The sequence below is a fragment of the Nerophis lumbriciformis genome, linkage group LG02 (genome assembly GCF_033978685.3).
Source record: "Nerophis lumbriciformis linkage group LG02, RoL_Nlum_v2.1, whole genome shotgun sequence".
Classification (NCBI taxonomy): Eukaryota; Metazoa; Chordata; class Actinopteri; order Syngnathiformes; family Syngnathidae; genus Nerophis; species Nerophis lumbriciformis.
Window position 1 is genome coordinate 5,657,501 of NC_084549.2, and position 20,000 is coordinate 5,677,500.

Genomic DNA, 20,000 nt, shown 5'->3' on the forward strand with positions numbered 1-20,000 from the left:
AAAATGTCTTTTATATATTTTTTTGGTTGTTATTACAATGTCTAGAGAATGTACATATGTAGTTATTGTGGAACAGATGTATCAAATTTCATTTAGAGCTTGTTATATAATTGTTGCAATTATACAACACTGGGTGAATGTGGTAGTCAAAATGCTGGCTTGTTGCAGTGGGCTCAAACAGGTTGTATTCCCTCCACTACATCACTGCCTGAAGTGTTTTCTCTATACATGGATAGTATACATTCTACCCTTGTGTTGTGTTCAAATGCCTATTACAACAACATCTAAAAGGTCAAAAAATTTTTTTATAGGTTTTTCTATATTTGGGTCTTACAGGTTAACTCGTTTCCGGGGGTCGGCCGACCTCGTCTCACAAGATCTAGTTTCTCTTTAAAGGGGAACATTATCACCAGACCTATGTAAGCGTCAATATATACCTTGATGTTGCAGAAAAAAGACCATATTTTTTTAACCGATTTCCAAACTCTAAATGGGTGAATTTTGGCGAATTAAACGCCTTTCTATTATTCGCTCTCGGAGCGATGACGTCACAACGTGACGTCACATCGGGAAGCAATCAGCTCTGTTATTTTCAGTTTTTTCGACTGTTTTCCGTACCTTGGAGACATCATGCCTCGTCGGTGTGTTGTCGGAGGGTGTAACAACACGAACAGGGACGGATTCAAGTTGCACCAGTGGTCCAAAGATGCCAAAGTGGCAAGAAATTGGACGTTTGTTCCGCACACTTTACCGACGAAAGCTATGCTACGACGGAGATGGCAAGAATGTGTGGATATCCTGCCACACTCAAAGCAGATGCATTTCCAACGATAAAGTCAAAGAAATCTGCCGCCAGACCCCCATTGAATCTGCCGGAGTGTGTGAGCAATTCAGGGACAAAGGACCTCGCTAGCACGGCAAGCAATGGCGGCAGTTTGTTCCCGCAGACGAGCGAGCTAAACCCCCTGGATGTCTTGGCTCACACCGTCCCTTATGCCACCGAAGATGATCAAGAGAAGAATATCGACCCTAGCTTCCCTGGCCTGCTGACATGAGGGTATGTCTCCAGAATATATTAATTGATGAAAATTGGGCTGTCTGCACTCTCAAAGTGCATGTTGTTGCCAAATGTGTTTCATATGCTGTAAACCTAGTTCATAGTTGTTAGTTTCCTTTAATGCCAAACAAACACATACCAATCGTTGGTTAGAAGGCGATCGCCGAATTCGTCCTCGCTTTCTCCCGTGTCGTTTTCGTCGGTTTCGCTTGCATACGGTTCAAACCGATATGGCTCAATAGCTTCAGTTTCTTCTTCAATTTGGTTTTCGCTACCTGCCTCCACACTACAACCATCCGTTTCAATACATGCGTAATCTGTTGAATCGCTTAAGCCGCTGAAATCCGAGTCTGAATCCGAGCTAATGTCGCTATAGCTTGCTGTTTTTTCCGCCATGTTTGTTTGTGTTGGCTTCACTATGTGACGTCACAGGAAAATGGACGGGTGGTTAAAATCAGGCACTTTGAAGCTTTTTTTAGGGATATTGCGTGATGGGTAAAATTTTGAAAAAAACTTCGAAAAATATAATTAGCCACTGCGAACTGATTTTTAATGGTTTTAACCCTTCTGAAATTGTGATAATGTTCCCCTTTAAATATCCTTCTTGAAAATGCCCTTGCAAATCTATATCTGCTACCTAATCAACGTTTTGCTCTGCTTCTTTGTTGGTTAAAAAAGGGAGTACCGCTGATTTCTCCGCTGGCCGGGTATGGCCACTTTCTGCTTGGTAAATCCCAACTTGTGATTGGATACTTGGGAGTATCCGATCACAGTCACGTTCAACGTGAGGCTACTATCAACAACTTGTGATCTGATCAGCTATCGCAACTGTCTGTTAACTAAATGTCCTGCGTTAGTTCAACTAATGTTGGTCCAGAAGGCCTTCAGCAAAATTCACACAGCTGAACTTTGATTGGATAAAAGCTCCAACTTAAAAACAGCAACACTGGAATCCTAACATGACATGAAGAGAATATGATGAATACTTTTATATATTTATGAAAAGTAAATGAAAAATAAAATGAGCTTTTATCAATTTATGATCATGATTTATGTTAGGCCAGCAGGGAAGGCCTTGCTGGTCTAATGTCTGAGTCTTCTTGCGGACATGACACAAACAAACATCTTGTTGATGTTGACCCCATCATTGCTGGTCAAGCAGACGTGGCAGAAGAGAAAGTGAAAGCAGTGTAAAAAGGTGGCTGTTGTTGTTGTTGTTGACCTCACCGTTGGCTTTCCTCTCTCTCCACATTGTGCTGATGGAGTCTCCTCAGCAAGCGCTCCTCCTTCCTCTCTTCCCTCCGCCTCCTCTGTCGCCTGCAGGTCAGCGCTCGCTGGAACTCTCTTTGCTTCAGCTCCTTCAGGCGCTATGGGCCAGCACAATGATATCATCATCATCGAACGCCATGACATCATCCACACAATGACAGCATCATCATCTACGCCATGATACTATCATACACAGTGACATCATCATCATCCACGCCATGATATTATCATCATCATCCACACAATGACATTATATCATCTACGCCATGATACTATCATACACAGTGACATCATCATTATTCACGCCATGATATTATCATCATCATCCACACAATGACATCATCATCATCCACGCCATGATATAATCATCCACAGTAACATCATCATCATCCAGGCCATGATGTCATCATCCTCATCCACAGTGACATCATCATCATCTATGCCATGATATCATTGTCATCCAATGACATCATCATCATCCATGCAATGATACCATCATTATCCACGCCATGATGTCATCATCATCATCCACAGTGACATCATCATCATCTATGCCATGATATCATCATCATCCAGTGACATCATCATCATCTATGCAATGATATCATCATCATCCACACAATGACATCATCATCATCCAGTGACATCATCATCATCCATGCGATGATATCATCATCATCATCCAATCCAATCCAATCCAATCCACTTTATCTATATAGCACATTTAAACAACAAAAATGTTTCCAAAGTGCTGCACAACAATATTACAAACAATATTAAAACAATATTAAAAACAATATTCAAATATTATCCTTAGCCACAGTGTCATCATCATCATCCACGCCATGATATCATCATCATCCACAATGACATGATCATCGTCCACAGTGACATCCTCATCATCCATGCGATGATATCATCATCATCCACAGTGACATCATCCACATCATGATATCATCATCATCATCCACAGTGACATAATAATCATCATCCACAATGACATCATCATCATCATCCACAGTGACATCATCATCATCATCCACTCCATGACATCATCATCATCATCATCATCATCATCCACAGTGACATCATCCACATCATGATATCATCATCATCATCCACAGTGACATAATAATCATCATCCACAATGACATCATCATCATCCACAGTGACATCATCATCATCATCCACTCCATGACATCATCATCATCATCATCATCATCCACAGTGACATCATCATCCACACCATGATATCATCATCATCATCATCTACGTCATGATATCATCATCATCCACAGTGACATCATCATCCATGTGATGATATCATCCTCCACAGTGACATCATCCATGGGATATCATCCACACGATGATATCATCATCTGCACAGTGATATCGTGCGTGTGTATGCACATGTTTATATGTGTTGTTTGTGTATACGTGTATGCGTGTGCATGTGAATGTGTATATTTGTTTGTGTGTGTGTGTGTGTGTGTGTGTGTGTGTGTGTGTGTGTGTGTGTGTGTGTGTGTGTGTGTGTGTGTGTGTGTGTGTGTGTGTGTGTGTGTGTGTGTGTGTGTGTCTGTGGAGGTGTAAGGTGAGGCACTTACCTGCTTGTGGTGATGGTCGTAGGAGTTGATGTGGTTGTCGTACTGTTGGTGTCGCACATATTGTTTGTCACACAAGTCACAGTACAAACTGTGGTCGCCTTCTTCCTGCACACAAAACCAACAGATTGCTTTCAACGATTGCTAGTGATGAAAATAACACCTGTTTATTGATATAATGACCATGATCAATGATTCTTGTGGTAAAACTAAGTCAAACATGCCAAGTATGAAGTAAAACTAAGTAGAACATATTAAGAATGAAGTCAAACTAAGTAAAACATGCCAAGTATGAAGTAAAACTAAGTAAAACATGTCAAGTATGAAGTAAAACTCAGTAAAACATGTTAAGTATGAAGTAAAACTGAGTAAAACATGCCAAGTATGAAGTAAAAGTAAGTAAATGGTTGTGATGAATGGATAGTATCACACAAATGAAACAAGTATGAAGTAAGTAAACCATGTCAAGGGTAAAGTAAAAGTAAGTGAAACATGCAAAGTATAAAGTAAAACTAAGTAAAACATGCCAAGTATGAAGTAAAACTAAGTAAAACATGCCAAGTATGAAGTAAAACTAAGTAAAACATGTCAAGTATGAAGTAAAACTAAGTAAAACATGTCAAGTATGAAGTAAAACTAAGTAACACATGCCAAGTATGAAGTAAAACTAAGTAAAACATGTCAAGTATGAAGTAAAACTAAGTAACACATGCCAAGTATGAAGTCAAACTAAGTAAAACATGCCAAGTATGAAGTAAAACATGTCAAGTATGAAGCAAAACTAAGTAAAACATGTCAAGTATGAAGTCAAACTAAGTAAAACATGCCAAGTATGAAGTAAAACTAAGTAAAACATGTCAAGTATGAAGCAAAACTAAGTAAAACATGTCAAGTATGAAGTAAAACAAAGTAAAACATGTCAAGTATGAAGTAAAACTAAGTAACACATGTCAAGTATGAAGTAAAACTAAGTAAAACATGTCAAGTATGAAGTAAAACAAAGTAAAACATGTCAAGTATGAAGTAAAACTAAGTAACACATGCCAAGTATGAAGTAAAACTAAGTAAAACATGTCAAGTATGAAGTAAAACTAAGTAAAACATGCCAAGTATGAAATAAAACTAAGTAAAACATGTCAAGTATGAAGTAGAACTAAGTAAAACATGTCAAGCATGAAGTAAAACTAAGTAAAACATGTAAAGTATGAAGTAAAATTAAGTAAAACATGCCAAGTATGAAATAAAACTAAGTAACACATGTCAAGTATGAAGTAAAACAAAGTAAAACATGTCAAGTATGAAGTAAAACATACCAAGTATGAAGTAAAACTAAGTAACACATGCCAAGTATGAAGTCAAACTAAGTAACACATGCCACGTATGAAGTCAAACTAAGTAAAACATGCCAAGTATGAAGTAAAACTAAGTAAAACATGTCAAGTATGAAATAAAACTAAGTAAAACATGTCAAGTATGAAGTAAAACTAAGTAAAACATGTCAAGTATGAAGTAAAACTAAGTAAAACATGCCAAGCATGAAGTAAAACTAAGTAAAACATGTCAAGTATGAAGTAAAACTAAGTAAAACATGCCAAGTATGAAGTAAAACTAAGTAACACATGCCAAGTATGAAGTAAAACTAAGTAAAACATGTCAAGTATGAAGTAAAACTAAGTAAAACATGCCAAGTATGAAGTAAAACTAAGTAAAACATGTCAAGTATGAAGTAAAACTAAGTAAAACAAGCCAAGTATGAAATAAAACTAAGTAAAACATGTCAAGTATGAAGTAAAACTAAATAAAACATGTCAGGTATGAAGTAAAACTAAGTAAAACATGTCAAGTATGAAGTAAAACTAAGTAAAACATGCCAAGTATGAAGTAGAACTAAGTAAAACATGTCAAGTATGAAGTAAAACTAAGTAAAACATGTCAAGTATGAAGTAAAACTAAGTAAAACATGCCAAGTATGAAGTAGAACTAAGTAAAACATGTCAAGTATGAAGTAAAACTAAGTAAAACATGTCAAGTATGAAATAAAACTAAGTAACACATGTCAAGTATGAAGTAGAACTACGTAAAACATGCCAAGTATGAAATAAAACTAAGTAAAACATGTCAAGTATGAAATAAAACTAAGTAAAACATGCCAAGTATGAAATAAAACTAAGTAACACATGTCAAGTATGAAGTAAAACTAAGTAAAACATGTCAAGTATGAAGTAAAACTAAGTAAAACATGTCAAGTATGAAGTAAAACTAAGTAAAACATGCCAAGTATGAAGTAAAACTAAGTAAAACATGTCAAGTATGAAATAAAACTAAGTAAAACATGTCAAGTATGAAGTAAAACTAAGTAAAACATGTCATGTATGAAGTAAAACTAAGTAAAACATGTCAAGTATGAAGTAAAACTAAGTAACACATGCCAAGTATGAGGTAAAACTAAGTAAAACATGTCAAGTATGAAGTAAAACTAAGTAAAACATGTCAAGTATGTAGTAAAACTAAGTAAAACCTGCCAAGTATGAAATAAAACTAAGTAAAACATGTAAAATATGAAGTAAAACTAAGTAAAACATGCAAAGTATGAAGTAGAACTAAGTAAAACATGTCAAGTATGAAGTAAAACTAAGTAAAACATGTCAAGTATGAAGTAAAACTAAGTAAAACATGTAAAGTATGAAGTAAAATTAAGTAACACATTCCAAGTATGAAGTAGAACTAAGTAGCACATGCCAAGTATGAAGTAAAACTAAGTAAAACATGTCAAGTATGAAGTAAAACTAAGTAACACATGCCAAGTATGAAGTAAAACTAAGTAAAACATGTCAAGTATGAAGTAAAACTAAGTAAAACATGTCAAGTATGAAGTAAAACTAAGTAAAACATGTCAAGTATGAAGTAAAACTAAGTAAAACATGCCAAGTATGAAGTAAAACTAAGTAAAACATGCCAAGTATGAAGTAGAACTAAGTAAAACATGTCAAGTATGAAGTAAAACTAAGTAAAAGATGCTAAGTATGAAGTAAAAGTAATCACAAAGTGGCCAAGAGCCTTTTAAAGGTCAAAGAAAACAAAAGAAGACTTTGAAGTAACAAAAGACAAGGAATAGTTTTGATTTGTATTTGAAAAGAAGATGATTAGATCAAGTGAACACACACTATGATGAATGAGTCCAGGCAGATGTTATGTAATTAATAATAATTATGTAATGTTGTATGATTAATAATAACAATGTCATGTTGTATGATTAATAATAACAATGTCATGTTGTATGATTAATAATAACAATGTACAAGTCATGAGGGGGCGGGGCCAAAGAAGAAGATCATCAGGAGCGACTTATGTTGCATTATTCTATTAGAGGCCCAATCCTTACATTTGCATGATGTCGTTAAAGTTAATGTCTGCATTTGTCTTCCACCTCCATTAAAGTGCGCCAATTAAAACATGACTCTGCATTCTGCGAGACACCGTAACCATGGCAACTGGCCTTTTGTTATTGGCAGCCAATCAGCTGCTTCTTGACCAGCAAACACTCGCTCCTCTCTTCAAATGTCCCACAAACTACTTTATTCCTCACATCAATCTGACACTTTGTCCAGTCACACACACACACACACACACACACACACACACACACACACACACACACACACACACACACACACACACACACACACACACACACACACACACACACAACTTCTTCTTCTTCTTCTACTGGTTACCACCTTGTAAGTTCATCTTCACACGCAATCATGTTGTGTTGCTGTAATAATGTTGTGTTGCTGTAATAATGTTGTGTTGCTATAATAATGTTGTGTTGCTGTAATCATGTTGTGTTGCTGTAATAATGTTGTGTTGCTGTAATAATGTTGTGTGGCTGTTATCATGTCGTGTTGCTGTAATAATGTTGTGTGACTGATATCATGTTGTGTTACTGTAATAATGTTGTGTTACTGTAAGAAGGTTGTGTTACTGCAAGAAGGTTGTGTTGCTGTAATAATGTTGTGTTACTGTAATAATGTTGTGTTACTGTAATAATGTTGTGTTACAATAATAATGTTGTTTGACTGTTATCATGTCGTGTTGCTGTAATAATATTGTGTGACTGTTATCATGTTGTGTTACTGTAATAATGTTGTGTTACTGTAAGAAGGTTGTGTTACTGTAAGAAGGTTGTGTTGCTGTAATAATGTTGTGTTACTGTAAGAACGTTGTGTTGCTGTAATCATGTTGTGTTACAATAATAACGTTGTGTGACTGTAAGAATGTTGTGTTGCTGTAATAATGTTGTGTTACTATAATAATGTTGTGTGACTGTAATAATGTTGTGTTGCTGTAATAATGTTGTGTGACTGTTATCATGTTGTGTTGCTGTAATAATGTTGTGTTGCTGTAATAATGTTGTGTGACTGTTATCATGTTGTGTTACTGTAATAATGTTGTGTTACTGTAAGAACGTTGTGTTGCTGTAATCATGTTGTGTTACAATAATAACGTTGTGTGACTGTAAGAATGTTGTGTTGCTGTAATAATGTTGTGTTACTATAATAATGTTGTGTGACTGTAAGAATGTTGTGTTGCTGTAATAATGTTGTGTTGCTGTAATAATGTTGTATGACTGTTATCATGTTGTGTTACTGTAATAATGTTGTGTTACTGTAAGAAGGTTGTGTTACTGTAAGAAGGTTGTGTTACTGTAATAATGTTGTGTTGCTGTAATACTGTTGCGTTACTATAATAATGTTGTGTGACTGTAAGAATGTTGTGTTGCTGTAATAATGTTGTGTTACTATAATAATGTTGTGTGACTGTAAGAATGTTGTGTTTCTGTAATAATGTTGTGTTACTATAATAATATTGTGTGACTGTAAGAATGTTGTGTTGCTGTAATAATGTTGTGTTACTATAATAATGTTGTGTGACTGTAAGAATGTTGTGTTGCTGTAATAATGTTGTGTTACCATAATAAGGTTGTGTTCCAGGACTGCTTGTATCGCACATGATATTACACACGCAAGTAAACACGCTGTAGGACTGCTTGTATTGCACTTTATATCACACACACACACACACACACACACACACACAAGTAAACACTCTGCAGAACGGCTTGTATCGCACATGATATCTAGCACACAAGTAAACATGCAGCAGTACCGCTTGTATCGCACATAATATCACACATACAAAAAAACACACTGCAGGACTGCTTGTATCGCACATAACATCTCACACACAAGGAAACACACTGCAGTACTGCTTATGTCGCACGCCATCTCACACACAAGTAAACACACTGCAGGACGGCTTGTATCGCACATGATATCACACACGAGTTAACACGCTGCAGGACGGCTTGTATCGCACATGATATCTCGCACACAAGGAAGCACGCTCCAGGACTACTTGCATCGCACATGATATCACACACAGGTAAACACGCCGCAGGGGGCTTGTATCGCACATGATATCACACACAAGTAAACACGCTGCAGGACCGCTTGTATCGCACATGATATCACAGAAACAAGGAAACACGCTGCAGTATTGCTTATATCGCACGCTATCTCACACACAAGTAAACACACTGCAGGATGGCACATGATATCACACACGCGTAAACATGCTGCAGGACGGCTTGAATCGCACATGATATCTCGCACACAAGGAAACACGCTGCAGGACTACTTACATCGCACATGATATCACACACAGGTAAACACGCCGCAGGGGGCTTGTATCGCACATGATATCACACACAAGTAAACATGCTGCAGGACGTCTTGTATCGCACATGATATCACACACACAAGGAAACACGCTGCAGGACGGCTTGTATCGCACATGATATCACACATTTTACAAGCATGACTATATGACAAATACTCGTTTTTATTGATGATATCGGACTGATCTCCAGTATCAAAGAGAAAAGTTCCATTTGAAAGCGATGATGTTTCACCTCAACACAAGGGTCAATTGAAGTATTGATCACATGTCAAAGAGCACATATTGATCCGGTCAGTCTGAGGTCGATACTGACGAAGACGTGAACGATGGTGACGATAACGACAACATACAAAGATGAAGACCTGATTGGAGCGACCAGCAGGAAGGACTGACTCAACCTTGGAGAACATATGGCCAGCAAAGCTGTCCATGCCCCCTGGGACCACACACACACACACACACACACACACACACACACACACACACACACACACACACACACACACACACACACACACACCCCACGGGAAATATCTCCGCATGCCAAAACTCAATCGTGACAGAGGAGGCGATTACGACATTTTATTCACCACAGATTAGTGTGTGTGTGTGTGTGTGTGTGTGTGTGTGTGTGTGTGTGTGTGTGTGTGTGTGTGTGTGTGTGTGTGTGTGTGTGTGTGTGTGCGTGCGTGCGTGTGTTAGATCGAGTGAATGAAGTCAAATGTTTTATATTTAATTTGCAGAAAGGACCAACGTTTCTGTTGAAGTTGTCAGTGTTTGCACAATAAATCAATAATTGCTTTCAATTTGTTCCAAAATTATTACTTTTCATTTCTGATCGGTTTGTAATGTTAGCTTGTGACCTCAAATAAGGTCACAAAAAAAAAAACGTCAAATAACCTCAGTTTTGTCGTTTTTCCTGTCGCTCAGAGAACAAAAATTAATAACAATAACAATAATACTAACTTTAATAACAATAATAATAATAGCGATGATAATAATGATAATAATAATAACTATAATAACAATAATAATAATAATAATAAACATGAAACAGCCTCAGATTCTTGTTATTCTGTTGGATTAAAGTACGGCAGTCAAAGTAAATTAGTCAATTAATCAATCAATCAGTCAAAGTTTATTTATATAGCCTTTAGTCACAATTGTCTCAAAGGGCTGCTCAAACCACAAGGACATCCTTTGGTCTGATCCCACATCAGGGCAAGAAAGAACTCAACCCGATGGGAACGTGTTAACACATGCGATTAATCACAACAACTAGTTACATTAATCATGCCTTAACACAGATTAATCACAACAACTAGTTACATTAATCATGCATGAACGCAGATTAATCACAACAACTAGTTGCATTATTCGCATGAACACAGATTAATCACAACAACTAGTTGCATTACTCGCATGAACGCAGATTAATCACAACAACTAGTTGCATTAGTCATGCATGAACGCAGATTAATCACAACAACTAGTTGCATTAGTCATGCATGGATGCAGATTAATCACAACAACTAGTTACATTAATCATGATTTAACGCAGATTAATCACAACAACTAGTTACATTAATCATGCATGGACACAGATTAATCACAACAACAAGTTACATTAGTCATGCATGGACACCGATTAATCACAACAACGAGTTACATTAGTCATGCATGAACACAGATTAATCACAACAACTAGTTGCATTAATCATGCATGAACGCAGATTAATCACAACAACTAGTTGCATTACTCGCATGAACGCAGATTCATCACAACAACTAGTTACATTAGTCATGCATGAACACACATTCATCACAACAACTAGTTACATTAGTCATGCATGGACACAGATTAATCACAACAACTAGTTACATTAGTCATGTATGGATACAGATTAATCACAACAACGAGTTACATTAGTCATGCATGGACACAGATTAATCACAACAACTAGTTACATTAGTCATGCATGAACACAGATTAATCACAACAACAAGTTACATTAGTCATGCATGGACACAGATTAATCACAACAACTTGCTGCATTAATCATGGATGAACACAGATTAATCACAACTAGTCGCATTAATCATGCATTAATGCAGATTATTCACAACAACTAGTTGCATTAATCATGCATGAACGCAGATTAATCACAACTCGTTGCATTAATCATGCATGAACACAGATTAATCACAACTAGTTGCATTAATCATGCATGAACGCAGATAAATCACAACTAGTTGCATTAATCATGCATGAACGCAGATTAATCACAACTAGTTGCATTAATCATGCATGAATGCAGATTGATCACAACAACTAGTTGCATTAATCATGCATGATCGCAGATTAATCACAACAACTAGTTACATTAATCATGCCTTAACGCACATTAATCACAACAACTAGTTGCATTACTCGCATGAACGCAAATTAATCACAACAACTAGTTGCATGAATCATGCATGAACACAGATTAATCACAACTAGTTGCATGAATCATACATGAACACAGATTAATCACAACAACTAGTTGCATTAATCATGCATGAACGCAGATTCATCACAACAACTAGTTGCATTACTCGCATAAACGCAGATTAATGACAACAACTAGTTACATTAGCCATGTATGGATACAGATTAATCACAACAACGAGTTACATTAGTCATGCATGGACACAGATTAATCACAACAATTTGCTGCATTAATCATGGATGAACACAGATTAATCACAACTAGTCGCATTAATCATGCATTAATGCAGATTATTCACAACAACTAGTTGCATTAATCACGCATGAACACAGATTAATCACAACTAGTTGCATTAATCATGCATGAATGCAGATTAATCACAACTCGTTGCATTAATAATGCATGAATGCAGATTAATCACAACTAGTTGCATTAATCATGCATGAACGCAGATTAATAACAACAACTAGTTGCATTAATCATGCATGGACACAGATTAATCACAACAACTAGTTACATTAATCATGCCTTAACGCAGATGAATCACAACAACTAGTTGCATTAATCATGCATGAATTCAGATTAATCACAACAACTAATTACATTAGTCATGCATGGACACAGATTAATCACAACAACTAGTTGCATTAATCATGCATAAATTCAGATTAATCACAACAACTAGTTACATTAGTCATGCATGGACACAGATTAATCACAACAACTAGTTACATTAATCATGCCTTAACGCAGATTAATCACAACAACTAGTTACATTAATCATGCCTTAACGCAGATTAATCACAACAACTAGTTACATTAATCATGCCTTAACGCAGATTAATCACAACAACTAGTTGCATTACTCGCATGAACGCAGATTAATCACAACAACGAGTTACATTAGTCATGCATGAACACAGATTAATCACAACAACGAGTTACATTAGTCATGCATGGACACAGATTAATCACAACAACTAGTTGCATGAATCATGCATGAACACAGATTAATCACAACTAGTTGCATTAATCATGCATGAACACAGATTAATCACAACTAGTTGCATTAATCATGCATGAACACAGATTAATCACAACAACTAGTTGCATTAATCATGCATGAATGCAGATTGATCACAACAACTAGTTGCATTAATCATGGATGAACACAGATTAATCACAACTAGTTGCATTAATCATGCATGAACACAGATTAATCACAACAACTAGTTGCATGAATCATGCATGAACACAGATTAATCACAACTAGTTGCATGAATCATGCATAAACACAGATTAATCACAACTAGTTGCATTAATCATGCATGAACGCAGATTAATCACAACTAGTTGCATTAATCATGCATGGACACAGATTAATCACAACAACTAGTTGCATTAATCATGCATGAACGCAGATAAATCACAACTAGTTGCATTAATCATGCATGAACGCAGATAAATCACAACTAGTTGCATTAATCATGCATGAATGCAGATTAATCACAACTAGTTGCATTGATCATGCATGAACGCAGATTAATCACAACTAGTTGCCTTAATCATGCATGAACGCAGATTAATCACAACTAGTTGCCTTAATCATGCATGAACGCAGATTAATCACAACGACTAGTTGCATTAATCATTCATGGACACAGATTAATCACAACTAGTTGCCTTAATCATGCATGAACGCAGATTAATCACAACTAGTTGCATTAATCATGCATGAACGCAGATTAATCACCACTAGTTGCATTAATCATGGATGAACACAGATTAATCACAACAACTAGTTGCATTAGTCATGCATGGACACAGATTAATCACAACAACTAGTTACATTAGTCATGCATGGACACAGATTAATCACAACAACGAGTTACATTAGTCATGCATGAACGCAGATTAATCACAACAACTAGTTGCATTAGTCATGCATGGACACAGATTAATCACAACAACGAGTTACATTAGTCATGCATGGACACAGATTAATCACAACAACTAGTTGCATTAGTCATGCATGGACACAGATTAATCACAACAACTTGCTGCATTAATCATGCATGAATTCAGATTAATCACAACAACTAGTTACATTAGGCATGCATGAACGCAGATTAATAACAACAACTAGTTGCATTAATCATGGATAAACGCAGATTAATCACAACAACTAGTTGCATTAATCATGCATGGACACAGATTAATCACAACAACTAGTTGCATTACTCGCATGAACGCAGATTAATCACAACAACTAGTTACATTAATCATGCCTTAGCGCAGATTAATCACAACAACTAGTTACATTACTCGCATGAACGCAGATTAATCACAACAACTAGTTGCATTACTCGCATGAACGCAGATTAATCCCAACAACAAGTTACATTAGTCGTGCATGGACACAGATTAATCACAACAACTAGTTACATTAATCATGCCTTAACGCAGATTAATCACAACAACTAGTTGCATTAATCATGCATGAACGCAGATTAATCACAACAACTAGTTGCATTACTCGCATGAACGCAGATTCATCACAACAACTAGTTACATTAGTCATGTATGGATACAGATTAATCACAACAACTAGTTACATTAGTCATACATGGACACAGATTAATCACAACAACTAGTTGCATTAATCATGCATGAACGCAGATGAATCACAACAACTAGTTGCATTAATCATGCATGAACGCAGATTAATCACAACTAGTTGCATTAATCATGGATGAACACAGATTAATCACAACAACTAGTTGCATTAATCATACATGAACACAGATTAATAACAACAACTAGTTGCATTAATCATGGATGAACACAGATTAATCACAACAACTAGTTGCATTAATCATGCATGAATGCAGATTAATCACAACTAGTTGCATGAATCATACATGAACACAGATTAATCACAACAACTAGTTGCATGAATCATGCATGAACGCAGATAAATCACAACTAGTTGCATTAATCATGCATGAACGCAGATTAATCACAACTAGTTGCATTAATCATGCATGAACGCAGATTCATAACAACAACTAGTTGCAATAATCATGGATAAACGCAGATTAATCACAACAACTAGTTGCATTAATCATGCATGAACGCAGATAAATCACAACTAGTTGCATTAATCATGCATGAACACAGATTAATCACAACTAGTTGCATTAATCATGCATGAACACAGATTAATCACAACAACTAGTTGCATTAATCATGGATGATCGCAGATTAATCACAACAACTAGTTGCATTAATCATGCATGAACACAGATTAATCACAACAACTAGTTGCATTACTCGCATGATCGCAGATTAATCACAACAACTAGTTGCATTAATCATGCATGATCGCAGATTAATAACAACTAGTTGCATTAATCATGCATGAACGCAGATAAATCACAACTAGTTGCATTAATCATGCATGAACACAGATTAATCACAACTAGTTGCATTAATCATGCATGAACACAGATTAATCACAACAACTAGTTGCATTAATCATGGATGATCGCAGATTAATCACAACAACTAGTTGCATTAATCATGCATGAACACAGATTAATCACAACAACTAGTTGCATTACTCGCATGATCGCAGATTAATCACAACAACTAGTTGCATTAATCATGCATGATCGCAGATTAATAACAACTAGTTGCATTAATCATGCATGAACGCAGATAAATCACAACTAGTTGCATTAATCATGCATGATCGCAGATTAATCACAACAACTAGTTGCATTAATCATGCATGTACGCAGATTAATCACAACTAGTTGCATGAATCATGCATTTAATTGCTCAACATGTGTGTTGTTGTGGTTTTACTTTGCAGTGGAAGTGTGTAAATAGTGTAAAGTGTTGCTATGATGCAAACAACAACAACAACGACATGATTATAGGATTGTCGCGTTGTCATCACATTTGACATTTTCCTTTGCACAAGGACACATCCAAGGTCACGGGACTTAATGCAGGACTTGTGAGCACATCTCAGAATAAGTCTTTTACTTTTTTGTCTTCGGAGGCAGAAAATTAACACCTTCATCTTCATCCTGTCACCTCTCCATCACACCAGGGGGCGGCGTTGCGAGGAGGACAACGACATATTGACATGAATATTGCATCCACTCTTTACTGGAGAGACACACACACACACACACACACACACACACACACACACACACACACACACACACACACACACACACACACACACACACACACACACACACAATGTACTGAATCTCTGTACTGCTGTTGTAAAACTTGAATCTATGAATGTATGAAGTCACATGACTGAAGATAAAGATCAGACTTCTGTGTGTGTGAGTGTGTGTGTGTGTGTGTGTGTGTGTGTGTGTGTGTGTGTGTGTGTGTGTGTGTGTGTGTGTGTGTGTGTGTGTGTGTGTGTGTGTGTGTGTGTGTGTGTGTGTGTGTGTGTGAGTGTGATATTTTGCACTGAAATGTGTGTGTAGCCAGATGGAGACAAATGGAAAATTCACAAAATACACACACACATACACACACACACACACACACACACACACACACACACACACACACACACACACACACACACACACACACACACACACATGCACACAGTGCGGGGCATAACGAGAGCATGGCCGACCGGGTGTCCGAAGATGTCCTAAGTGATAGGTCAAAAGGCACGTCACGTGACTACCGGGCGCCATGTTTGCTACCAACTTTGAGCTGAGGCTATGCGTTTGCAGCGTTTTTTGGTTGGTGTTTAGAGGTGTAAAAATGTCGCCAGACTTGTGAAACTCTTTGACGTGGTTTCCCCACGAGGTGCAAAGAAGACGAGTATGGAAGTGAAGGTCGATCTGCGATAGTGTTGTCCCGATACCAATATTCCGATACTTTTAGATACTTTTCTAAATGAAGGGGAACACAAAAAATGGCATTATTGTCTTTATTTTAACAAAAAATCGACATGAAACATATGTTTCTTATTGGCCTAGTGCAGGGGTTCTCATTACGTCGATCGCGATCTACCGGTCGATCTCGGAGGGTGTGTCAGTCGATCACCAGCCAGGCATTAAAAAAATAGTCCTAAAAATGAGCGATCATAAATCTTCACTATGACGTCACTTTCGTCACTTGATTGACATTCACGGCACCCGAGGGTCTTCTGAGATGACGCTGGCTGCTGCCAGCTCATTAAAATGACCGACTGGAAGGCGAGAAACACTTTATTTCAACAGACTCTGGCGCCGTACCTGTCGTCAAAACTCCAAAGACCGACTGCACAGTTGCACAATAAAAGCTCTGCTTCATCCTGCCTGCGCCACCAAAATAAGAGTCTCAGAAAGCTGGCGTGCACAAGCTAGCAAGCTACGGAGTTTGCCGACAATGTATTTCTTGTAAAGTGTATACAAAGGAGTACGGAAGCTGGACAAATAAGATGCCAAAAACCAACCACTTTCATGTGGTATTGGACAGAAAGGAGGACTTTTTTTCTCCTCCATTCGAAAATGCGGACGTTATCAGCACCACTGTCTGATTCCAATCAATGCAAGTCATCACAATCAGGTAATACACCAACTTATATTCTTGTCTTCATGAAAGAAAGGAATCTATGTGTGTTAAACATGCTTGTATTATCTTTACCCACCTTTAAGTTGTTAACAATATTAACTATATGTGTTAAACATGCTTGTATTATCTTTAACCACCTTTAAGTTGTTAACAATATTAACTATATGTGTTAAACATGCTTGTATTATCTTTAACCACCTTTAAGTTGTTAACAATATTAACTATATGTGTTAAACATGCTTGTATTATCTTTAACCACCCTTAAGTTGTTAACAATATTAACTATTTGTGTTAAACATGCTTGTATTATCTTTAACCACCTTTAACTTGTTAACAATATTAACTATATGTGTTAAACATGCTTGTATTATCTTTAACCACCTTTAAGTTGTTAACAATATTAACTATATGTGTTAAACATGCTTATATTATCTTTAACCACCTTTAAGTTGTTAACAATATTAACTATATGTGTTAAACATGCTTATATTATCTTTAACCACCTTTAAGTTGTTAACAATATTAACTACATGTGTTAAACATGCTTGTATTATCTTTAACCACCTTTAAGTTGTTCACAATATTAACTATTTGTGTTAAACATGCTTGTATTATTTTTAACCACCTTTAACTTGTTAACAATATTAACTATATGTGTCAAACATGCTTGCATTATCATTAAACACTTTTAATGTATTAACAATATTAACTATATGTGTTAAACATGCTTGCTTTATCATTAAACACCTTTAACTTGTTAACAAAAACATATATTTCATAAATAAGTAAATATAAATTATATATATGAATGAGGTAGATCCCCACGACTTGATCAATTGAAAAGTAGCTCGCCTGCAGAAAAAGTGTGAGCACCCCTGGCCTAGTGGTTAGAGTGTCCGCCCTGAGATGGGTAGGTTGTGAGTTCAAACCCCGGCCGAGTCATACCAAAGACTATAAAAATGGGACCCATTACCTCCCTGCTTGGCACTCAGCATCAAGGGTTGGAATTGGGGGTTAAATCACCAAAAATGATTACCGGGCGTGGCCACCGCTGCTGCCCACTGCTCCCCTCACCTCCCAGGGGGTGATCAAGGGTGATGGGTCAAATGCAGAGGACAAATTTCACCACACCTCATGTGTGTGTGACAATCATTGCTACTTTAACTTAAATAAAATAGTGAACATACTAGACAACTTGTCTTTTAGTAGTAAGTAAACAAACAAAGACTCCTAATTAGTCTATGCAGTAACATATTGTGTCATTTATACACCTATTATTTTGTCAACATTATGAGGGACAAACTGTAAAAAATGATTATTAATCTACTTGTTCATTTACTGTTAATATCTGCTTATTTTCAGTTTTAACATGTTCTATCTACACTTCTGTTAAAAGGTAATGATCACTTATTCTTCTCTTCTTTGATACTTTACATTAGTTTTGGATGATACCACACATTTAGGTATGGATCCGATACCACATACTTGCCAACCTTGAGACCTCCGATTTCGGGAGGTGGGGGCGTGTTCGGGGGTGGGCGGGGCGTGGTTGGGGGCGTGGTTAAGAGGGGAGGAGTATATTGACAGCTAGAATTCACCAAGTCAAGTATTTCATACTTATTATATATATATATATATATATATATATATATATATATATATATGTAGATATTTACATCCTGAAAATAAGCAAACAAAACTGTGTTTAGATAATTGATACTTCAAACTACATAAATAAATATTAAGGAATATAACATAACTTGGCTTCTGAGAGTTTCAAAATGTAATGAATAAAATGCTAAAGTTGTTGATAAACAAGCAATTATTTTAATAATTAAATATGGTCATTTTAAATGAATTATTATGATAATTTAAAATCAATTATTTGAAATATGTTTATTTTAGTGTATGATTCTATGGCTGGATGTAATAAGGAGTCACGAAAAAATACAAATAAAAATACAATTAATTTTGATGTTTTTAGCAAAATATAGTAAAAATGCATTTTTTTTTTTAAATTTTTTTTATTAATAAATATATTTATGAACATAATAATACAATTTATCTCTAGTCTGGATGATTTAGTTCTTGTCACCCTGTTGTCCTCCCGTCACGAAAAAAGGCTGTCCTCACTCAGGTCCGCATGGAGCTGGAGGGGGCGTGGCGTCCAGCTCCGGCTGAAAATCGGGAGATTTTCGGGAGAATATTTGTCCCGGGAGATTTTCGGGT

At 36.3% G+C, this 20,000-nt stretch overlaps 1 protein-coding gene across 1 annotated transcript in view; it reads right to left on the bottom strand.

Moving 5' to 3' along the window:
* The window catches only part of LOC133579091 (uncharacterized), a 78,709-nt gene that overhangs the window by 14,963 nt on the left and 43,746 nt on the right, over positions 1-20,000 (bottom strand). Inside the window, exons 2-3 of the mRNA XM_061933656.1 lie at positions 3,934-4,038; positions 2,285-2,424 (exon numbers count right to left, since the gene is read on the bottom strand). Coding sequence (XP_061789640.1) covers positions 2,285-2,424; positions 3,934-4,038 — 245 coding nt within the window. The remainder of the gene's footprint in view (positions 1-2,284; positions 2,425-3,933; positions 4,039-20,000) is intronic.